This window comes from Globicephala melas, chromosome 21, assembly GCF_963455315.2.
Source record: "Globicephala melas chromosome 21, mGloMel1.2, whole genome shotgun sequence".
In the NCBI taxonomy this organism is placed as follows: Eukaryota; Metazoa; Chordata; class Mammalia; order Artiodactyla; family Delphinidae; genus Globicephala; species Globicephala melas.
Genome location: NC_083334.1, coordinates 28,339,929 through 28,357,006, shown reverse-complemented (window position 1 = coordinate 28,357,006; position 17,078 = coordinate 28,339,929). Strand labels below are relative to the sequence as shown.

Below are 17,078 nucleotides of genomic sequence, written 5' to 3'. Positions count from 1 at the left end.
GGAAGACAAGAGTAATGAAAGGAATATGTTGAATTGTCCATGGTATTACTCTGACACTTTTATGAAGCCTAAAGCTATTTTGTCTTCTATGTTTAAGTAATGAGACTAAAATATTGTTTTTTAATATAAAGAACTCATTTATTCAATACATATCTGATGAATTATTCCTATACAGGCAGACCTCAGGGATATCGCCGGTTCATTTCCAAGCAACCACAATAAAATGAATATCGCAGTAAAGCAAGCCACACTAATTTTTTGGTTTCCCAGTGCACGTAAAAGTTACGTTTACACTACACTGTAGTCTATTAAGTGTGCAACAGCATTATGTCTAAAAAATGTACATCCCTTAATTAAAGATATTTCGTTGATAAAAAAAATCCAACCATCACCTGAAACTTCAGTGAGTTGTAATCGTTTTGCTGCTAGAGGGTCCTGCCTTGATGGTGGTGGCGGCTGACTGATGGAGGTGATGGTTGCTGAAGGCTGGGTGGCCGTGGCAGTTTCCTAAAATGAGGCAGCAGTGACGTCTGCCACATCGGCTTCCCTGTAGTACGCAAAGCTGCTTGTCGGTGTTTTACCCGCAGCAGAACTTCTTTCAAAATTGGAGTCAGTCCTCTCAAACCCTGCTGCTACTTTACCAACTAAGTTTATTTAACATTCTAGATCCTTTGTGGTCATTTCAGCCATCTTCACAGCATCTTCACCAGGAGCAGATTCCATCTCAAGATGGAATCCATGAGAAGCCACTCATCCATACAAGTTTATCGTGAGATTGCAGCAATTCAGTACCATCTTCAGGATCCACTTCTAATTCTAGTTCTCTTGCTATTTCCATCACATTTGAAGTTACTTCCTCCACTGCAGTCTTGAATCCCTCAAAGTCATCCATGAGGGCTGGAATCAACTTCTTCCAAACTCCTCTTATATTGAGATTTTAACCTCTTCCCATGAATCATGAATGTTCTTAATGGCATTAAGAATAGTGAATTCTTTCCAGGAGGCTTTCAATTTATTTTGCCCAGATCCATCACATGAATCACCATGTATGGCAGCTTTAGCAATACAAAATGTATTTTCTAAATAATAAGACTTGAAAGTCAAAATTACTCCTTGATCCATGGGCTGCAGAATGGATGTTGTGTCAGCAGGCGTGAAGACAACATTAATCTTGTCCATCTTCATCAGAGCTCTTGGGTGACCAGGTGCATTATCAATTAGCAGAAATATTTTGAAAGAATAATTTACTAAGAAGTAGGTCTTAAGAGTGGGCTTAAAATATTCAGCAAACCATGTTGTAACAAGATGTGTTGTCATCCAGGCTTTGTTGTTTTCAATTATAGAGCACAAGCAGGACAGATTTAGCATAATTTTTAAAGGTCCTAGAATTTTCAGAATGGTAAATGAGCACTGGCTTCAATTTAGAGTTACCAGCTGCGTTAGCCCCTAACAAGAGAGTCAGCCTGTCCGCTGACGTTTTGAAGCCAGGCACTGACTTCTCCTCTCTGGCTATCAAAATCCTAGGGCACCTTCTTCCATTACAAGCCTGTTTCATCCACACTGAAAATCTGTTCTTCAGTGCAGTCACCTGCATGAATTATCTTAGCTAGATTTTCTGGAAACTTCCTGCAATTCTACATCAGCACTTGCTGCTTCACCTTGAACTTCGATGTTGTGGAGATGGCTGCTTTTCTTAAACCTCACGAACTAACCTCTGCTGGCTTCAAACTTCTTCTGCAGCTTCCTCACCTGTCCCGGCCTTCACAGAATGGGAGAGGGTTGTGGATTAGGCTTTAAAGGAATGTTGTGGTTGGTTTGATTTTCTATCCAGACCACTGAAACTTTCTCCATATCAGTAATAAGACTGTTTCACTTTCTTATCATTCGTGTGTTCACCGGGGCACCGCTTTTAATTTTTTTCAAGAACTTTTCCTTCGCATCCACAACTTGACTGTTTGGCACATGAGGCCTAGCTTTTGACCTGTCCCTGCTTTCGACAGGCCTTCCTCACTAAGCTTAATCGTTTCCGGGTTTTGATTTCAAGTGAGAGACGTCGACTCTTCCTGTCACTTGAACACTTAAAGGCCACTGCAGGGTTATTAACTGGCCTAATTTCAATAGTGCTGTATCTCAGGGAAGAGGGAGGCCCGAGGAGAGGGAGAGAGATGGGGGAACAGCTGGTCGGTGGAGCAGTCGGAACACACACAACATTTATCAATTAAGTTCATAGTCTTAAATGGGTGAGGTTCATGGTGCCCCAAAACAATTACAATAGCAACGTCAAAGACCACTGATCACAGATCACCGTAACAAATATAATCATGAAAAGTTTGAAATATTACAAGAATTATCAAAATGACACAGATACACAGAGTGAGCAAATGCTATTGGAAGAATGGCACCAACAGACTTGCTTTGATGTGGGGTGGCCACAGACCTTCCATTTGTAGAAAATGCAGTATCTGCAAAGCGCAATTAAACAAGGTACGCCTGTCTATATGGTACTTTGCTAGAGTCACGGCACACTGCTTCTCAAGAAATCTGATTTCTGCCTAAAGGTACAGGACAAGAACTAGAAGGGCGGTATTTAGAGGATCTAAAAGAGAGCATCTACTAATTCTTTCCTTATTCTTTTATTCTTCTATTCCCTGGTACCCTAACTCTTTCATCTGTCTTTGGAACTCAGGCTTGTGGTACTTAAAAATAGCACTTCTAGATGTGTTTGTGTCTATCTTTATACCTACCCCCATATCTACACCTATAATCGAACATAGATACATCTGCCTTACTGTTTTCTTTGAACTGTTAATTGAGACTTGATGAAGATGCTTACTAAAACTTCATGACCGAAATACACCCCTGCTAGTGATTTCTATGTATCCAAATAACACCAATTGAAATGAGGAAGGCATCTTCAGAGGCTCTGCAATGTAAGGTAGGAAACCATAGGACTGGGGACATAAGTGCTACCTGGACTCTTGGAGAGAGGTAATTTGGGGAGATGAAATACTGGCTATACGGTATTAAGTAAACACAGACTTCTAGACCATGATTTGAAATCCTACAGTAAGAGAATACTCGATAAGCACGTATGAAGGAAAAAAATCAAAGACTGCTTCTGATTTACTGGTTGTGGGCCATACTGTACTCAAACAGAAAAGCCCATGCTTGTCTAGAGGAAAAGTTATTTTCAAAGCTTAATATGGAAGAAAGGGGGAAAAAAAGTACCTGCTCAGATAATCTCATTTGATTAGTTTCTGCAGAAAGCTCAGATAGGATGTGGAGAGAGAAGAACCACGTATGGTGATTCGTATCCAAGCTTCTCCCCCTGGAAAGACCCTGGAAGCTGGTCCTCAGTAGGAGTTCAGGCATCACTGAGGTTAAAAGATGGTGTTTCTCTTGCCTGGATCATCTGGGGCACAGAATTCAATAAATGTGAAGAGCTGAGAATAGAGAAGAAGGGCTCAGCTTCCTTTCCTGACATCAGTCTGTGTGTGTGTGTGTGTGTGTGTGTGTGTGTGTGTGTGTGTGTGTAAGGGGCATGGTACTCGAAAGTGAGAACTTGTAGGAACAGATGTCCCAGGAGCCATGCCTGGCAGAGGATGCCCTGGCAGTCCTTCTGATGGACTGTAGTTTGCTCGGAAACTGAAGACTGCCGAGGGATCAGCTGGAAGACACTGGGAAAGAGCCAAGGAAGGAGCTGGAACCTCCATGGAAAGAGTGTTCTGGAGGGGAAATGGCAAGCAACAGACTTGGGTGCAACAAAGTGAGTGCTGACGCTCCAGGGATGGTGGGCTGTAGACAGTGCATGAAATTTTGGAAGGTCTTAAACTTCAAGCCCTCTCCCCTTGCATGAGAAAGATATTGGCTGCAAAAGCATGGAAATCTATGAGCCAGGGGAATGATGGCAGAGGTGGTGGGCGGGGGCACAGAACCACAACCAGGGAACCCTTTTTCACTTGCTCGATTTTTACTAGATAAGAATTTAATCTGTTTTATCTCACTGAATCCTCACAAATAACATTTCAATTATTTTGGTTCTAATATCATCTCTGTTTTGAAGATGAGGAAACCGAAACCTAAAGGCTAAGGAAGGTGGGGATCTAGGGCTCATGCCTGCTGTGGGGCGATGCTCATGGCTGGTATTGATGGGCCACTTGCCTATTAAAGAGCTAAGGCTGGGCTGGACGTCGGGAAAGAGAGAAAGAAATACTACGCACGGTCTCTGGTATCTCCAAAAGGACAGGGGGAGTATGAAGACAAAGCTGATACTATAAATACAATCTTAGTCACAGGTTTCACAGAGACAAAGTGGGAAGGGAAACTGTGTGGAAACTTATTTAGGCTTCAATAGAGTCTATAAGCATTGAATTAGGCAGACCCAGAGGGAGGGTTTCTACGGAAGGGCTGATATTCCCAAAGAAGACAAACCTTTCTATTAGAATTGGTTTCCTCTCCTGACCCAGATCTATCAGACACTACTTGGAAATTTCTGCCTCTCCTTGTTTCACTGATTAGCGATCTACCCATGTCCACCTGAGTTTATAAACACCCACTTTTCAAAATACTGAATGACTTAGTGTGGTGGTTGTGTTACTGGCCAGTCACAACATGAATTAGTTGTATCTAAATCTTTTCTTTCTAATACCTAATCAAAACCGGTTTTCCAGAAGAAGTGGATTTTGATAGAGACAGAGAATAGTCAACAACTGTACAATAGTAAAATGGCCAGAACTTTCCTAAGCTCACCCAAAGTGGGATGGCCACAGTAAAGAAACTGGAAGTGAGGGCAAAGGGGCTCCAAGAGGGTTTGAGAGGCATTTTTATTTATCATCACATTTTGCATAGGCGTAGCTCTAAGCCTATCACCCTGAAAAAAGTCAGAGGAAATATTCATCTTCCCCCTCTCGTATTACATGACCTCTTGATTTAAGGACGCAGAACGCTGGTGAGCAGAACTAGTATTTGTCTATCTGCTCAATGAATACATAACCACCACCTATTAAACAGAGTTTTGTGTGCTAGTCTGAGACCCAAACTGCTATTTATATGACGTTGCTTGTTGTTGCTTATTCTGTGGGAAAAGAAAGACACCAGGGATGCAGTGAAATATCGGACTATAACTTTCACGTACGTTAGGGCTGTCTGTACTGCTACGAGTACTAAGAATAGAAGATAGTAGTTTCTGAACTTACCAGAAAACCCACTAGTGGCCTGAAGATTACATCTTTAAGAGCACCAAGCCCACTGTCAGCAAAACTATAAATGATCGTGGGCTGGTTTTGGAGTGTGCATGTAATACTGTTAACACATCAAAAATGGATTACAGATAGCGCCTACCACACATACTACATTTGTCCCCCAATAACGCCCGCTTGTCTCTATTAAGCCATCAAGTCTATCTTACCACTCGCGATCGTTACTCAGGACACGTGTTTGCTAATTTGCTAGCTGGAATATCTTTGCCCTACAAAAAGAAAAACAACAAAAAAACCCCCAAAAGCAGAAAACAAAACCCACCCTATTCTGTAGTCCCAAGTGGGAGCATTACCTGTCATATATCCCATTAACACTGGATTTCAAACGACTGAGCTGACCACTCCCTTGATGAAATATCACAGAAATTCACTCGCAAATAGCACTGATCTGTCAACGTGCACATGACCATCTCATCAGCAGTCTGGCTTTGATTAGTTTTAAGCTCTGTAGTTCATGAGAATCTGTCTTGCTTTTGAATTAAGAGGTACAAGTGAATAAGCATCATCTTTAGAGATGATCTGGATGGGAAACTATCACTATCTTTGACCTTCTTTAGGGGCTTTAAAGCATATTCAGGGATCCCCCAGCCATAGAGAGGGCTGATGGGTCCAGGTTGCAGATGGACCAGGCCAGCTGGACCAATTCTCCTTTTAGATGCCTGCTTTAGGCCATTTCCTTATTTATCACAGACAATAAAGGGACTAAAGACAATGGGGAAACATCAGTAAGTTAAATGATTTTGTTTGTATAGCTGTGTTAAAGAATGGTGGGAAACGTCAGTGAAACTCAATGGCTGAAATTGCATTTAAGGACCTTCTGTGGGTTTTGATTATCCATGACTTGCTAATCCTCTCTTACCACAGAGAAGACAAGGGAAAGAATAAATAAAAGCATAAACATGGTTGGAGCATTTTACGTGTTATCACATATGTTATCTTTATAGTCTCAAAACACTTTTCAGATTGGAATCATGTTTTTGCAACAAATTTGCATCAACGTAAACAGAACATACATGCATATATTCACACACATGCGCAATACCAACAACCAAGAACGTATTCTTGAGAAATCTGAGACGTTATTTCTCACTCCATCATGCATCCACACCTCTACTCAGGCTACTTGGTACGTGGAAGGCTCCATGTTTTCCCCACGTGTTGCCCGTGTTACATTCTCCACAGGAACTGAGATTCCCATTCTCTTACCTTTCTCCAAATCCCACTTCCTACAGGAAACATTCTGGAACAATCCACCCAGCCCCCATTGACCTCTTCCTCTTTGACCTGCTGTCAGAATCATCAATGTAGCACTGGAAGGGATGCTGCCTCATTTGGCCTCTGATTTAATTTATCTGAATTCATCTCGTTTACCCAACTAGGTTGCGTGGGGGTGGAAACATGATTTCTGCATCTAAGCATAGTGCCTACTTAGCACGCAGCTACTCAATACTTAGCTCTTTACCCACCGTTTTAAAAAGAAAGAAAAATCTACAAATCTCAATGCTAACCCCTAGCTGTTCTGTTGTCATTAAGAGTGAGGCAAAATTCCTGAAATTCCATAGAACCTTTCCTCCAAACAGATGTTAATCCTTTCCCTCCTTTCCCACAGATTATCTCACTCAGATTTCATAAAATCCTGGAATGGAAGGCAGGGTAGGGCAGAAAATATAATTCCTAGATTTTTGTATTCCTCTTAGAAGGCACATACATGAAGCGGTGGCACCTTCGGTGGCTCAGATATTTGACGCCTGCCTCACCTGTTGGACAGGTACAGCAAAACCTCTGTTAACCAGACCCATCTATCCAGAATCCTCAGTTAAACAGAAGCATGATTCTTCATGCATTAAAAGAAAGAGGTGAATTATAGCAAAAACAGGATCAAGGATTTATTTCAAAATCCACATCCTTGGAGAGCTCTGCATCTACTACATATTCGGTCCAATCTCGTACATCTTCCTAGATACAAGAATCAATCACTGCAATAATAAGGAACATTTAATGAACGCTCACTGTCAGTGAGGAATCAAGCAAAATGCTTTAAATACCTCATCTCATTCAGTCCTTACAAAGACCTACAGAGTATTCATTACCATTATACTCATTTAAGATATCAAAACGGAGACACTTAGGGCTTCCCCAGTGGCACAGTGTTTGAGAGTCCGCCTGCCGATGCAGGGGACACGGGTTCGTGCCCCGGTCCGGGAAGATCCCACATGCCGCGGAGCGGCTGGGCCCGTGAGCCGTGGCCGCTGAGCCTGCGCGTCCGGAGCCTGTGCTCCGCAACGGGAGAGGCCACAACAGTGAGAGGCCCTGCGTACCGCAAAAACAAAAAGAAAAAACAAAAAAACGGAGACACCTAGAAGTAAAGCAAGCTGTCCAAGATCGCACAGCTTAGGGAGGGCCAGCGTTTGCATGGAACATTGTGTGATGCCAGAGAAGATGATACAATCCTTACCTATAGCCAATCACAATTCTCAATCATGAGAGATTTTCCTGGTATTTTATAGGTACTAAATTGAAATGCTGCCAACACATGACAGCGTTATTCACAATAAAATTTGGGGTGACAGAAGTTTTAGATCAACGCTCTATTTAAAAATTATTCAATAAACAGATCACACTCTTCAGCTCCAACCCCGCATTCTGCTTAATCGGGGTTATCTTGGAGTAGAGAGATGTAGGAAAAAGAGAGTAGGGGAGGAAGAATTTGTTGGCCCTATTCTGCAGATTTAAAAACCGAAAGCAATCTCATCAACAATTTGTTGGAAATAAGGCATGGATTAATAATAGAAAAAACCTTGAGGAAGAGTTGAAATTTTGCCCTCACCCACATTTCCTGAGTGCCTGGAGGGTGACCTGAAAGAAAACTGGGTGCATAACCTCTGGCTGTCATAAGTATAAATTGTTTCAGCAATGTTGTGGGAGGTATATTCGCTTAGTTCAGACATATTGGGAGAAGTTGGGAGGAACTCATGTTGGTGAGGAACAACTGTATTAGTCAGTATAGGAGCTGATAAAGCAAATATTCTTGTTTAAGTCAAATTTTTATTGCCCAGTGATTCTTAGGAAAAAAAACATAGAGGACCAGGGTCCTCTGCATCTCTTACCTGGTGGTCAAGCTCAAGTTGCTAGCCATGCTCATAGGTGTCACTGGGCTAGAGTCCTGTGTTTTTGGACCAGAGTGTTCCCTTCCGCTGTTTCTCATCACCGTGACTGTTGTCCCTGCAATGTCATAGCCATCTTGGTGAGCTGGCGTAATACCCCTTCATAAGGGATTTCTGGACTGTTCCTATTGGCTGAGAGAGCTCTAGCCTCTTGACTAGGGAGAGGCTGAGAATCCTCAGCTACAGACTGTTCTAAGAGGATGGTTTGTGGAAAAGTCTTTAATTTCCTTCTACAGAGTTAAGAGAGTGGGTGAAAATGATGGTGAGGATGTTAATACCATATGGTATGCTTAAAAGAAGCACCTACTGAGTACTTTCTTATCCATTCTGCACCTTTCTCATCCATCATTCTTCCCATCTCATCCAGAAGTATAGCATTTGGGGAGCCTTTCGGCTGCCAGCAGTCTACAGCCGCTACAGGACACTAAGGAAAGATCACTATACAAGGCCCCTACTCCCTTCTGCAGATACCAGTCAGCCTGCAATTCATTCTCCTTGGATACTGCTTCCTTTTACTTCATTTTTCCTTCAAGGCTTCCTTTATTATTTATTTTAACCTTTGAAGAATCTTGATCTTACCTGGGATATGTCTCAAAACACTTGTGAATTTCCACATCTGGAAATAACACAAAAGCAGATAATCTTCTCATCTGCAAAACAGGGAGAAGACTGGGACCTCAAAGGGTGATGGTTGAGGATAAAATGCAAGAATGTGTGAGCAACATTAAATGAGCAGCACGAAGCTGCTCTGAGATGGAAACAAACTGACACCTGAGCCTCCTGCGCCCACACGCTGATACTCCATCACGCCATTTTTATTCCAGAACAGAGGTTTAACCTAGGAATCCTTTAAACGCACTTGGCTAGGAAGCCATCCTTGCTCAATAAGAATTGGCACTCGGTACTGTGATGAAAAGTAACATTCTAAAGGATGCTTTGGAAGTCAAATGCTTTTCTTTCACTATTCAAAAACCCTGCATGATCTGCTTGCCTGAACCTGATCGCCAGGGGATCAGAGATGGGAAGACTGCCTGGGAAGAAGTTATCAAGGGGACGGACGGAGCCAAAGAGGAGGCATCACTGCCACTCCTCTTCCTTGCCCACCTAAGTGGAGAAAAGAGACAGGACCTTTCCTCCTGCATCAATTTAAGAATCTCTCTGTACTTAGACTACTCGGAATGGGGAGTTCCTCTGGAACAAGCCTTTGAACCCAAACTGAACCAGGTTTTGGACAATGGCAGACGTAAAGAGCCACAAAACCCTCTTGGTATCCCTCTTCTTTTGATGTAACTCTTTCTCAGCCATTTTAATCTGCAGAAAATATCAACTGAGTCAAAACATACTTTTGGAAGAAGAGGGACATCCTTTGCATATGTGATTTGTCGGTTTAAATCAGCAGTAATTGCATCATCCAGGTGTACCAAGAGCCAAGTATGGAAGAAGACTGCTCCCTGTCTGTAATCCTCAGAAGCCTTCACTTACATATGGAATTTTGATGGGGTTTTCAGCTTGATTGATGTTTCCTTATTTTGTGGTTACCTTTTGCCCTGGGGGGAATGGCTTGGGAAGGGAACGTCTGAAGAAAAATCTAAGCGAGGAGTAGCGTGTTACCAACTGTCTGTTTTTAAAAGCTAGTCGGCTTAGTACTCGTGATAGAAACTGAGCTGCGGAATGTAAAACGCAACATGCCTAAACTGGCTTGGGAACAATGGAACTTTTGGGAAGTCTCTGTTTTCTCAGAGCCTCACTCTCCAGCCAACAACATTTGCCAGGTATTAAAAAAAGGTGGGAGCGGACGGGCGGGTGAGGTGAGTGCTAGGTATGAACCGTGAGAACTTTTTGCTCAATAAAGCTTTGAATCTTCCCTTGTGTCCTTCTTAATAAAATCTCCTGAAAACACATGAATGATTTGCATAATGTTGGACGCTTTCATGATTATGGAAGTACGTCCATGGATATGGGGGCTGGAAGGTGCAGTCTCGTGAGGATGGGTGGGGGCTCCTGCTGTGTGTGCTGCCTGCCCGAAGGGAAAAGAACTGGTCCACGTGGTCTCTGCTTCCTTCAACTCTAAGTTCTATAATCCTAATGAATTTCACAAAAAAGTCTGAAAAGTGTCCTCTCTACCAGGTTGCAGAGAGGGTTGTTAAGAACGTGCAACAATTACTGCCCTTTCTCCCAGTTTCTTTACTGCCCTTTCTCCCAGTTTCTTTGCTGCTTCAAACATCTGGGAGAAAAACCAAAGAATAAAATAAAACTAGGAAGTAAAGTCCCTGTCTCTCAAGGCAGTAGATAAGCAATTGAAGTTTTTCTGATTTCACTCTAAGAGCACTTGATCATTTGATTTACTTATATTTTAATCTATTTAGCTACAGCTGACAGTGACCAAGTAATTACGTTTTCAGATTTTAGGCAAGGGAAAAATGAAATGGATTTTTGCCTAACGCCCTAACCAGACTGTTAATGGCTTGCCATGGCTTACTATGACTTCTTCTCTATGGATATTCTAAAGAGGGTTTCCTTAGACATCAAAAAAGACATGGCATCTAAGACCTGTGGGTGACTGAAAAAAAATAAATTAAAGTCCTATGCACGGCCAGCATTTGATTATCTTTCTCTTTTCTTCAAGAAGTGATTTCCTTGACAGCTATAGGCAACCATTTTCCTTTCCTGGCACACGTGACAGGATTGCATATTAAGACATGCCTCGTATGTGATTTCCATATGGAGAGCACTGATTCTACTCCTCTCGATCTCCCTCAGGAAATATGATCATAGCCCAAATGAGGGAAAACAATTCCTGCCTTATGTGGCTGACACTGAATCTGCTCCAGTTTACTAAACAGCTAACCTGTTGCAAAATTTAGTATCTACCAGTCATTGTGACACACCTAAGAGGTGATACCATGTATTCTGGATAAGAAACACTGCTCTCAGGAGCTGAAGAAGCAGTAGGACAAGAGATCAAGCCAATGCTTTCGTCTTGTGAAAGTAGGTATAGCATTCATCCATCTATTTATTTTTTATTTATATATCTGTTCATGATCAGAACTTCAAGAAAATTCTTAGAGCCATGAAAGATGGCATGGATTGGCCTGAAGAGAGGCTAGATGTGGGGAAACCTGCCAGGACGCTATTTCAATCATTGGATGAGAAATAAAGAGGGCCACGGCCAAAGTGGAGATGGACACCAAGGACTGGAGAAAATGAAGCCCCCCAGCCAATGGCGGGACCGACTCCAAGAACAATGGCAACTGTCATGAATACAGGAATGCAAGATGTTGGTGGATGGTCTTTGTGGACTATTACTGGGTTGTGTTCCTTTGTGCTGGAATTGGGTGGACGTGTGGTCCGTGGCCCTGCTTTAGAGAAGAAGAGGCATTTAGGAACACCTCTGCTCTCTCTCCTTCCTATAGCCATTGGTGCAGGAGGAGAGCCAAGCTAGAGAGATGAGCTGGTAGATTCACTGCGGCGGTTAGAGCTCAACCGTCCAGGTTTGGAATGCTCATCCCTAGGGAACACTGGCTGGGCTGACTCCCTTCTTAAAGAGGTCACTTAGTCTGAGATGTTGATGAAAAAAATGACGTAAGGCAAAACCTAAAGAAAACTATGAAGTAGAGTAAATTCAAGTTTGGACCTCCTATTCAAACTATTTCTTATCATTTCTGCACATCCCCGACCCCTTTTCACGCCCTCTTTCCAATTTCCTCTTCATAATTCCCCTCTCATTTACGCGTGACTCCATCACAAACATTAACATTTTAAGGAGGAATCTAAAGCCTTTCTCAGGGGTGAGGATTAGGGGAATTTGGACACAGCTTTCCTAAGGCCACTCTCCCGCTGCCCACTCTCCACGCCATCACGTACAGAGACCGGTGTGTGCTTCTCCCTGCCCTGGTTGAGGACCCCGACTCTAACATCTCAGGCGTTAGAGAATTCACTGCTGAAACGGCAGGCAGCGAGCTGTTTAGCTGGAGCTGGCAAAGTTTCTGCCCAGTAACTTATCCAATCACATATGATTCCCCCTGCTCTTCAGGCTGGCCCTACCATGCATGGTCTTCATGCTCTGGATCCAAAACACACTGGGAATGGGTTCAAATAAGTAAAATCTACCAGGCTTCTCTGCCAATTCTTATTTCAACTGAATTTCACTGATGAGAAAAATAACGAGATTCTTTTTTGAGTCTGTGTTCCCACGGGTTCTATGATAATCACCGTATATGTAGTACTTACTATTTGCCAGGAACTGTTCTTAATGCTTTCTATGTGAATAGACTCCACCTGTATACTCTTTATGTACTAACAGTCTCATTTAACCCCCTGAGATATGTAATATTATCACCAACATTTTACAGAAATCTGAAACACTCTGAGAGCTTAAAGAGTTTGCCTAAGATCACACAGCTAAGAAGTAAGTGAGCAATGCAGAATCCAACGTTTTTAACCACTGCACCCTGCTGCCTCTCTAAAATGTTAGATTATGAACTTAAGGGGAGAACCTCTGGTATGGTTCTAGTCAGAAAAAAAAAAAATGGAAGTGATCAAAGAAGAGGGATTATAAATCACAGAACATCAGAACTGAAAAGAGCCATAGCAGTGATGAGGACTGCTGAATTTCAAAAGGATGACACTGAGATCCCAGAAGGTGATGTGTCTTCCCTAAACCGCATCCAATCAGTGGCACTGCCGCCGTCAGAATTCAAGTCTTCTGACTTCTCATTGAGAACAGGAGGTGGAAAAAGTTGGTGGGGCTGAGCAAGCTTAATTAACTCAACGAAGAGATCATTCTTTAAAGGAAGTGGACCGGGGATACATTTCATCTGACTCTGAAATGTAAAATATTCAACCTGAAATCTGAACTAACTCTAAGTCAGTAAATTTTCTATTCTGTCATCTATTGGTAAGTTCCTTAGTCCTTTTAGAAAGTTAATTCTCTGGAAGAATTTCCAAGACATTATCATGACTTTTAAATCTATAAGGCCAAGTAGTCTCCTTCTACAGTGATGTCCTCTTTGGCACAGTTTTGGCTAGAACTAACTCTCCAGGTTCAAATTCACACACAAGTCCACTCCCCTGGCTACCAGACCCTGAGTGTTTCATGGTACTCTGCTGCCATCGTCTGGCAGAGTGAAGTAAGAACAGCTGGCTCACGCATAGCCTGCTATTTAAGAATCTTGGTACCAGATTAATTAGAGTTGTTCTGGACGTAGTAGAAGCGGTGATGGAGGATCAGTATGGAGCAAGAAGAAAAAAAAAAATGATTCTATTATGAAAAGAATGAAAGGTTCTGGGGAAGATCAAATGCCAGATTATAAATTGAAAGTCTTACTGATTCCCTAGATACTATAAATTACCTGTTATAGAAGTGGGTGAAATTTGGCGTATCTACAAATATAAATGCAGAGCTCTTTTCTTTAAACAAAAATCTTTCCATCTTTATACACCAACTAACTTCCTGCTTTAAAATATTTATAACAAAAACACACTTAAAAGTCAGCTAAATGATTATTCAATTTATAAAAGTTTTTGTTTTGCAAAATGACTGACAGCAGTGCATGCATATGAGTGTATAACTTACGTGCAAAAGTTTGATTTGTACGCTGTGTTTACAGGGATATGTCTACTGCATGAAACAATGCTGAATTTTCATATGGGATAAAGATGTGTAATGAGACGATACTCTTAATGTATTATTTTTTTCTTTCTTATTCACATCTCTTTAATGGGACATTTCTCCATTTAGTCAGCCTCACCCATTGCCTCAAGAATGATTCATATTGGGCCTCCCTGGTGGCGCAGTGGTTACGAATCCATCTGCCAATGCAGGGGACACAGGTTTGAGCCCCGGTCCGGGAAGATTCCACATGCCGCGGAGCAACTAAGCCCGTGCGCCACAACTACTGAGCCCGCAAGCCACAACTACTGAGCCCGCATGCCTAGAGCCCATGCTCCGCAACAAGAGAAGCCACCGCAATGAGAAGCCCGCACACCGCCATGAACAGTAGCCCCCGCTCACCGCAACTAGAGAAAGCCCACACGCAGCAACAAAGACCCAACACAGCCAAAAATAAATAAATTACAGAAAAAGGATGATTCATATTGTTATAGAATGCAAAAGAGTCAATGTTTAACTTCTGAATCCCAAATAGGCTCTTGAAGCCCATTTAATTAACAGTATTCTTCAGAGTCAAGCGTTCCGTTGCAAGCCCTCTAGGTAACAGGGATTTCAGCAAATGGCATAGGAATAGTTTCTTTCTATGCCCAAAACTGTCTTAGATTTTCACAAAAAAATTTAAAGAGTCAGAGAAAATAGATATGGTTAAGATAGAGCCTTTAGTTCAGAATGTGGGATGGAAGCATGAAAAGTTCCATGGGCTTGCTCCTCCATGAAACAACAGTAACTAGTGAAAACTGAAACACACACACATACAAGCCCAATTAAAATCTCTAGAAACTGTCCTACAGGCATGTAGCAAATGTAGACAATTTATTCAAAAAATTATACCAAACCTTAGGAAGAGCTACAAGAGCCACAGGCACTTGAGCCACAAACGGCTTCCTTTCCTCCAACCCCAACTAAGTGTGACAGAAGCTCCATTCTGGGTACGTGTGCCCGGAAATACAGAGCTACTCTTCCCTCCAGTTTCCAGGCGAGGGCTACGGTGTGTCTCGGGGAGGGGCAGGGCACCGGCATTTCTCATTCTCCCAGCCCCATGGTGCAGAGGCTAGGTTCCAGGTGAGCACAGCCAAGAGGCTGGGGGCTCCCTTCCTCCACGCAGCCCTCACTCATCACAGGGTGAAAACCATGGAGCACTAATAGCCTCATCGCAGCGCGCACCCAAGGCCGAGGTTTTACAGTCGCAGAGGCAAACCAAGCCCAGAAGCTAGCGCCACTGCCCAGAGACCTGCTCAAAAAGCACATATGTCAATTCCAGAGAGGTGGACGACCGTTTCTACCCCACAGCTCCTGGGCAGTGGCTCAGAGGTTCTGCCCAGAGGGAGAGGCAGGCCACTACCATAGAGAGCTCTGATGTTCTTCCCAAGGGAGTTGGCTTGACTTGGAGTAGAGTGTGGAGAAGCTCAAGCCCAAGGATGTTCTTGAAAACAATGGTGATTTGGGTGGCAAATCATTAAGTGGATGCTGGTAGCTCCAGGAGAACAACAAGGTAAACCATGGGCGAGGATTGACCATAGTGAACCAGGAAAGAGACAGCGAAAAAGTGCTCTCTCAGGGTCAGAACAAACCTCAGACTAGCCTCAGAAACTACTCCTGCAAAGGGGCTCAAATTTAATTGGATAATATTGTAAAGCAGTATCTGCTTCAGGGTATTGTCAAAAATAATGGAGTCTCTGGCAGCCAATGAGCGTAGCCCAAGAGCTGGGTGTGATACCAACAGAGGCAGAGAGCTTAACAGAGAGTCAGGAAAGGAGACAATTAAAAAGAGCCCAGTTAAAACCACTGTCATCCCAGGGTGACTATGTGCATCCCAAGGCTATACTCTCTGATAGGCAACACCAGAGGCTTCACACTGCAGGGGAAATAGAGTTCAGTGAAATAGTCCAGCCAAGCCACTAACCCACTAATCCAACAAGGAACGACAATACCACCCCCGGTGTCCAGAGGTGCTACAACGAAAAGTTTGTGCTTCAAATTATTTGAAGAAAATGAAAAGCCAAACCACAGGATGGGAGGAAACATTTGCAAATCACATATCTGATAAGGGACATGTATCTAGGATATTTAAACACCTAATGCAACTTAATAATAGAAAGACAAGAGCCCAATTTAAAAATGGGCAGAGGATTTGAATAGACATTTCTTCAAAGAAGATATACAAATGGCTAATACGATCCTTATTAAAAGATGCTCAACATCTGTAGCCATTAGGGAAATTAAGTTAAAAATCACAATAAGATGCCACTTTACACTCATTAGAACAGCTACTATTTTTTTTAAAAAAAGGAAAATAATAAGTGTTGGTTAGCATGTGGAGAAATGGGAACCCTTGTTCTTGTGCACTGCTAGTAGGAATGTAAAATGATGCAGCTGCTGTGTAAAACAGTATGGTGGTTCCCCAAAAAATTAGACATAGACTTAATATTTGATATAGCAATTCTACTTCTAGATGTATACACAAAAGTTAAAAGAGGAACTCAAACAGATATCTCTGTGCCAATATTCATAGCAACATTAACCACAATACCCAAATGCTGGAGACAATCCAAGTGTCCACTGACAGATGAATGAGTAAACAAGAGGAAGTGTATCCACACAATGGAACATTATTCACCCATGGAAAGAAGTGAGGTACTGATACACGCTACAACATGGCTATGTGAAAGGAGCCAGATACAAAAGGCCACGTACTGAATCACCCCCTCTTTATGACGTGGCCGGAAGAGGCAAATCTGTAGAGGCAGAAAGTAGGCTAGTGGTTGCCGGGGCGCAGGAAGAGGAGGACGGGGGATGACTGCTGCTGGGTATGGAAAGGTCCTAAGATCGATTGTGGTGATGGTGGCGTAAATCTGCTGATATACTAAAACCCACTGAATTGCTGGACCCTTTAAAAGGATTTGGTATTTACTTCATAGTATTTGAATTATATCTCGATAAAGCTATCACCCAAAAATGACAGAGCCTGGACCCCTGAGAAAACAC

The 17,078-nt window shown here is 42.6% G+C and overlaps 1 protein-coding gene across 2 annotated transcripts in view; it reads right to left on the bottom strand.

Moving 5' to 3' along the window:
- KCNU1 (potassium calcium-activated channel subfamily U member 1) overlaps window positions 1-17,078 on the bottom strand; it is a 179,655-nt gene that overhangs the window by 67,855 nt on the left and 94,722 nt on the right. For both annotated transcript variants that reach the window (XM_060291451.1, XM_060291452.1), the window contains one exon: window positions 8,366-8,480. In XM_060291451.1, coding sequence (XP_060147434.1) covers window positions 8,366-8,480 — 115 coding nt within the window. The remainder of the gene's footprint in view (window positions 1-8,365; window positions 8,481-17,078) is intronic.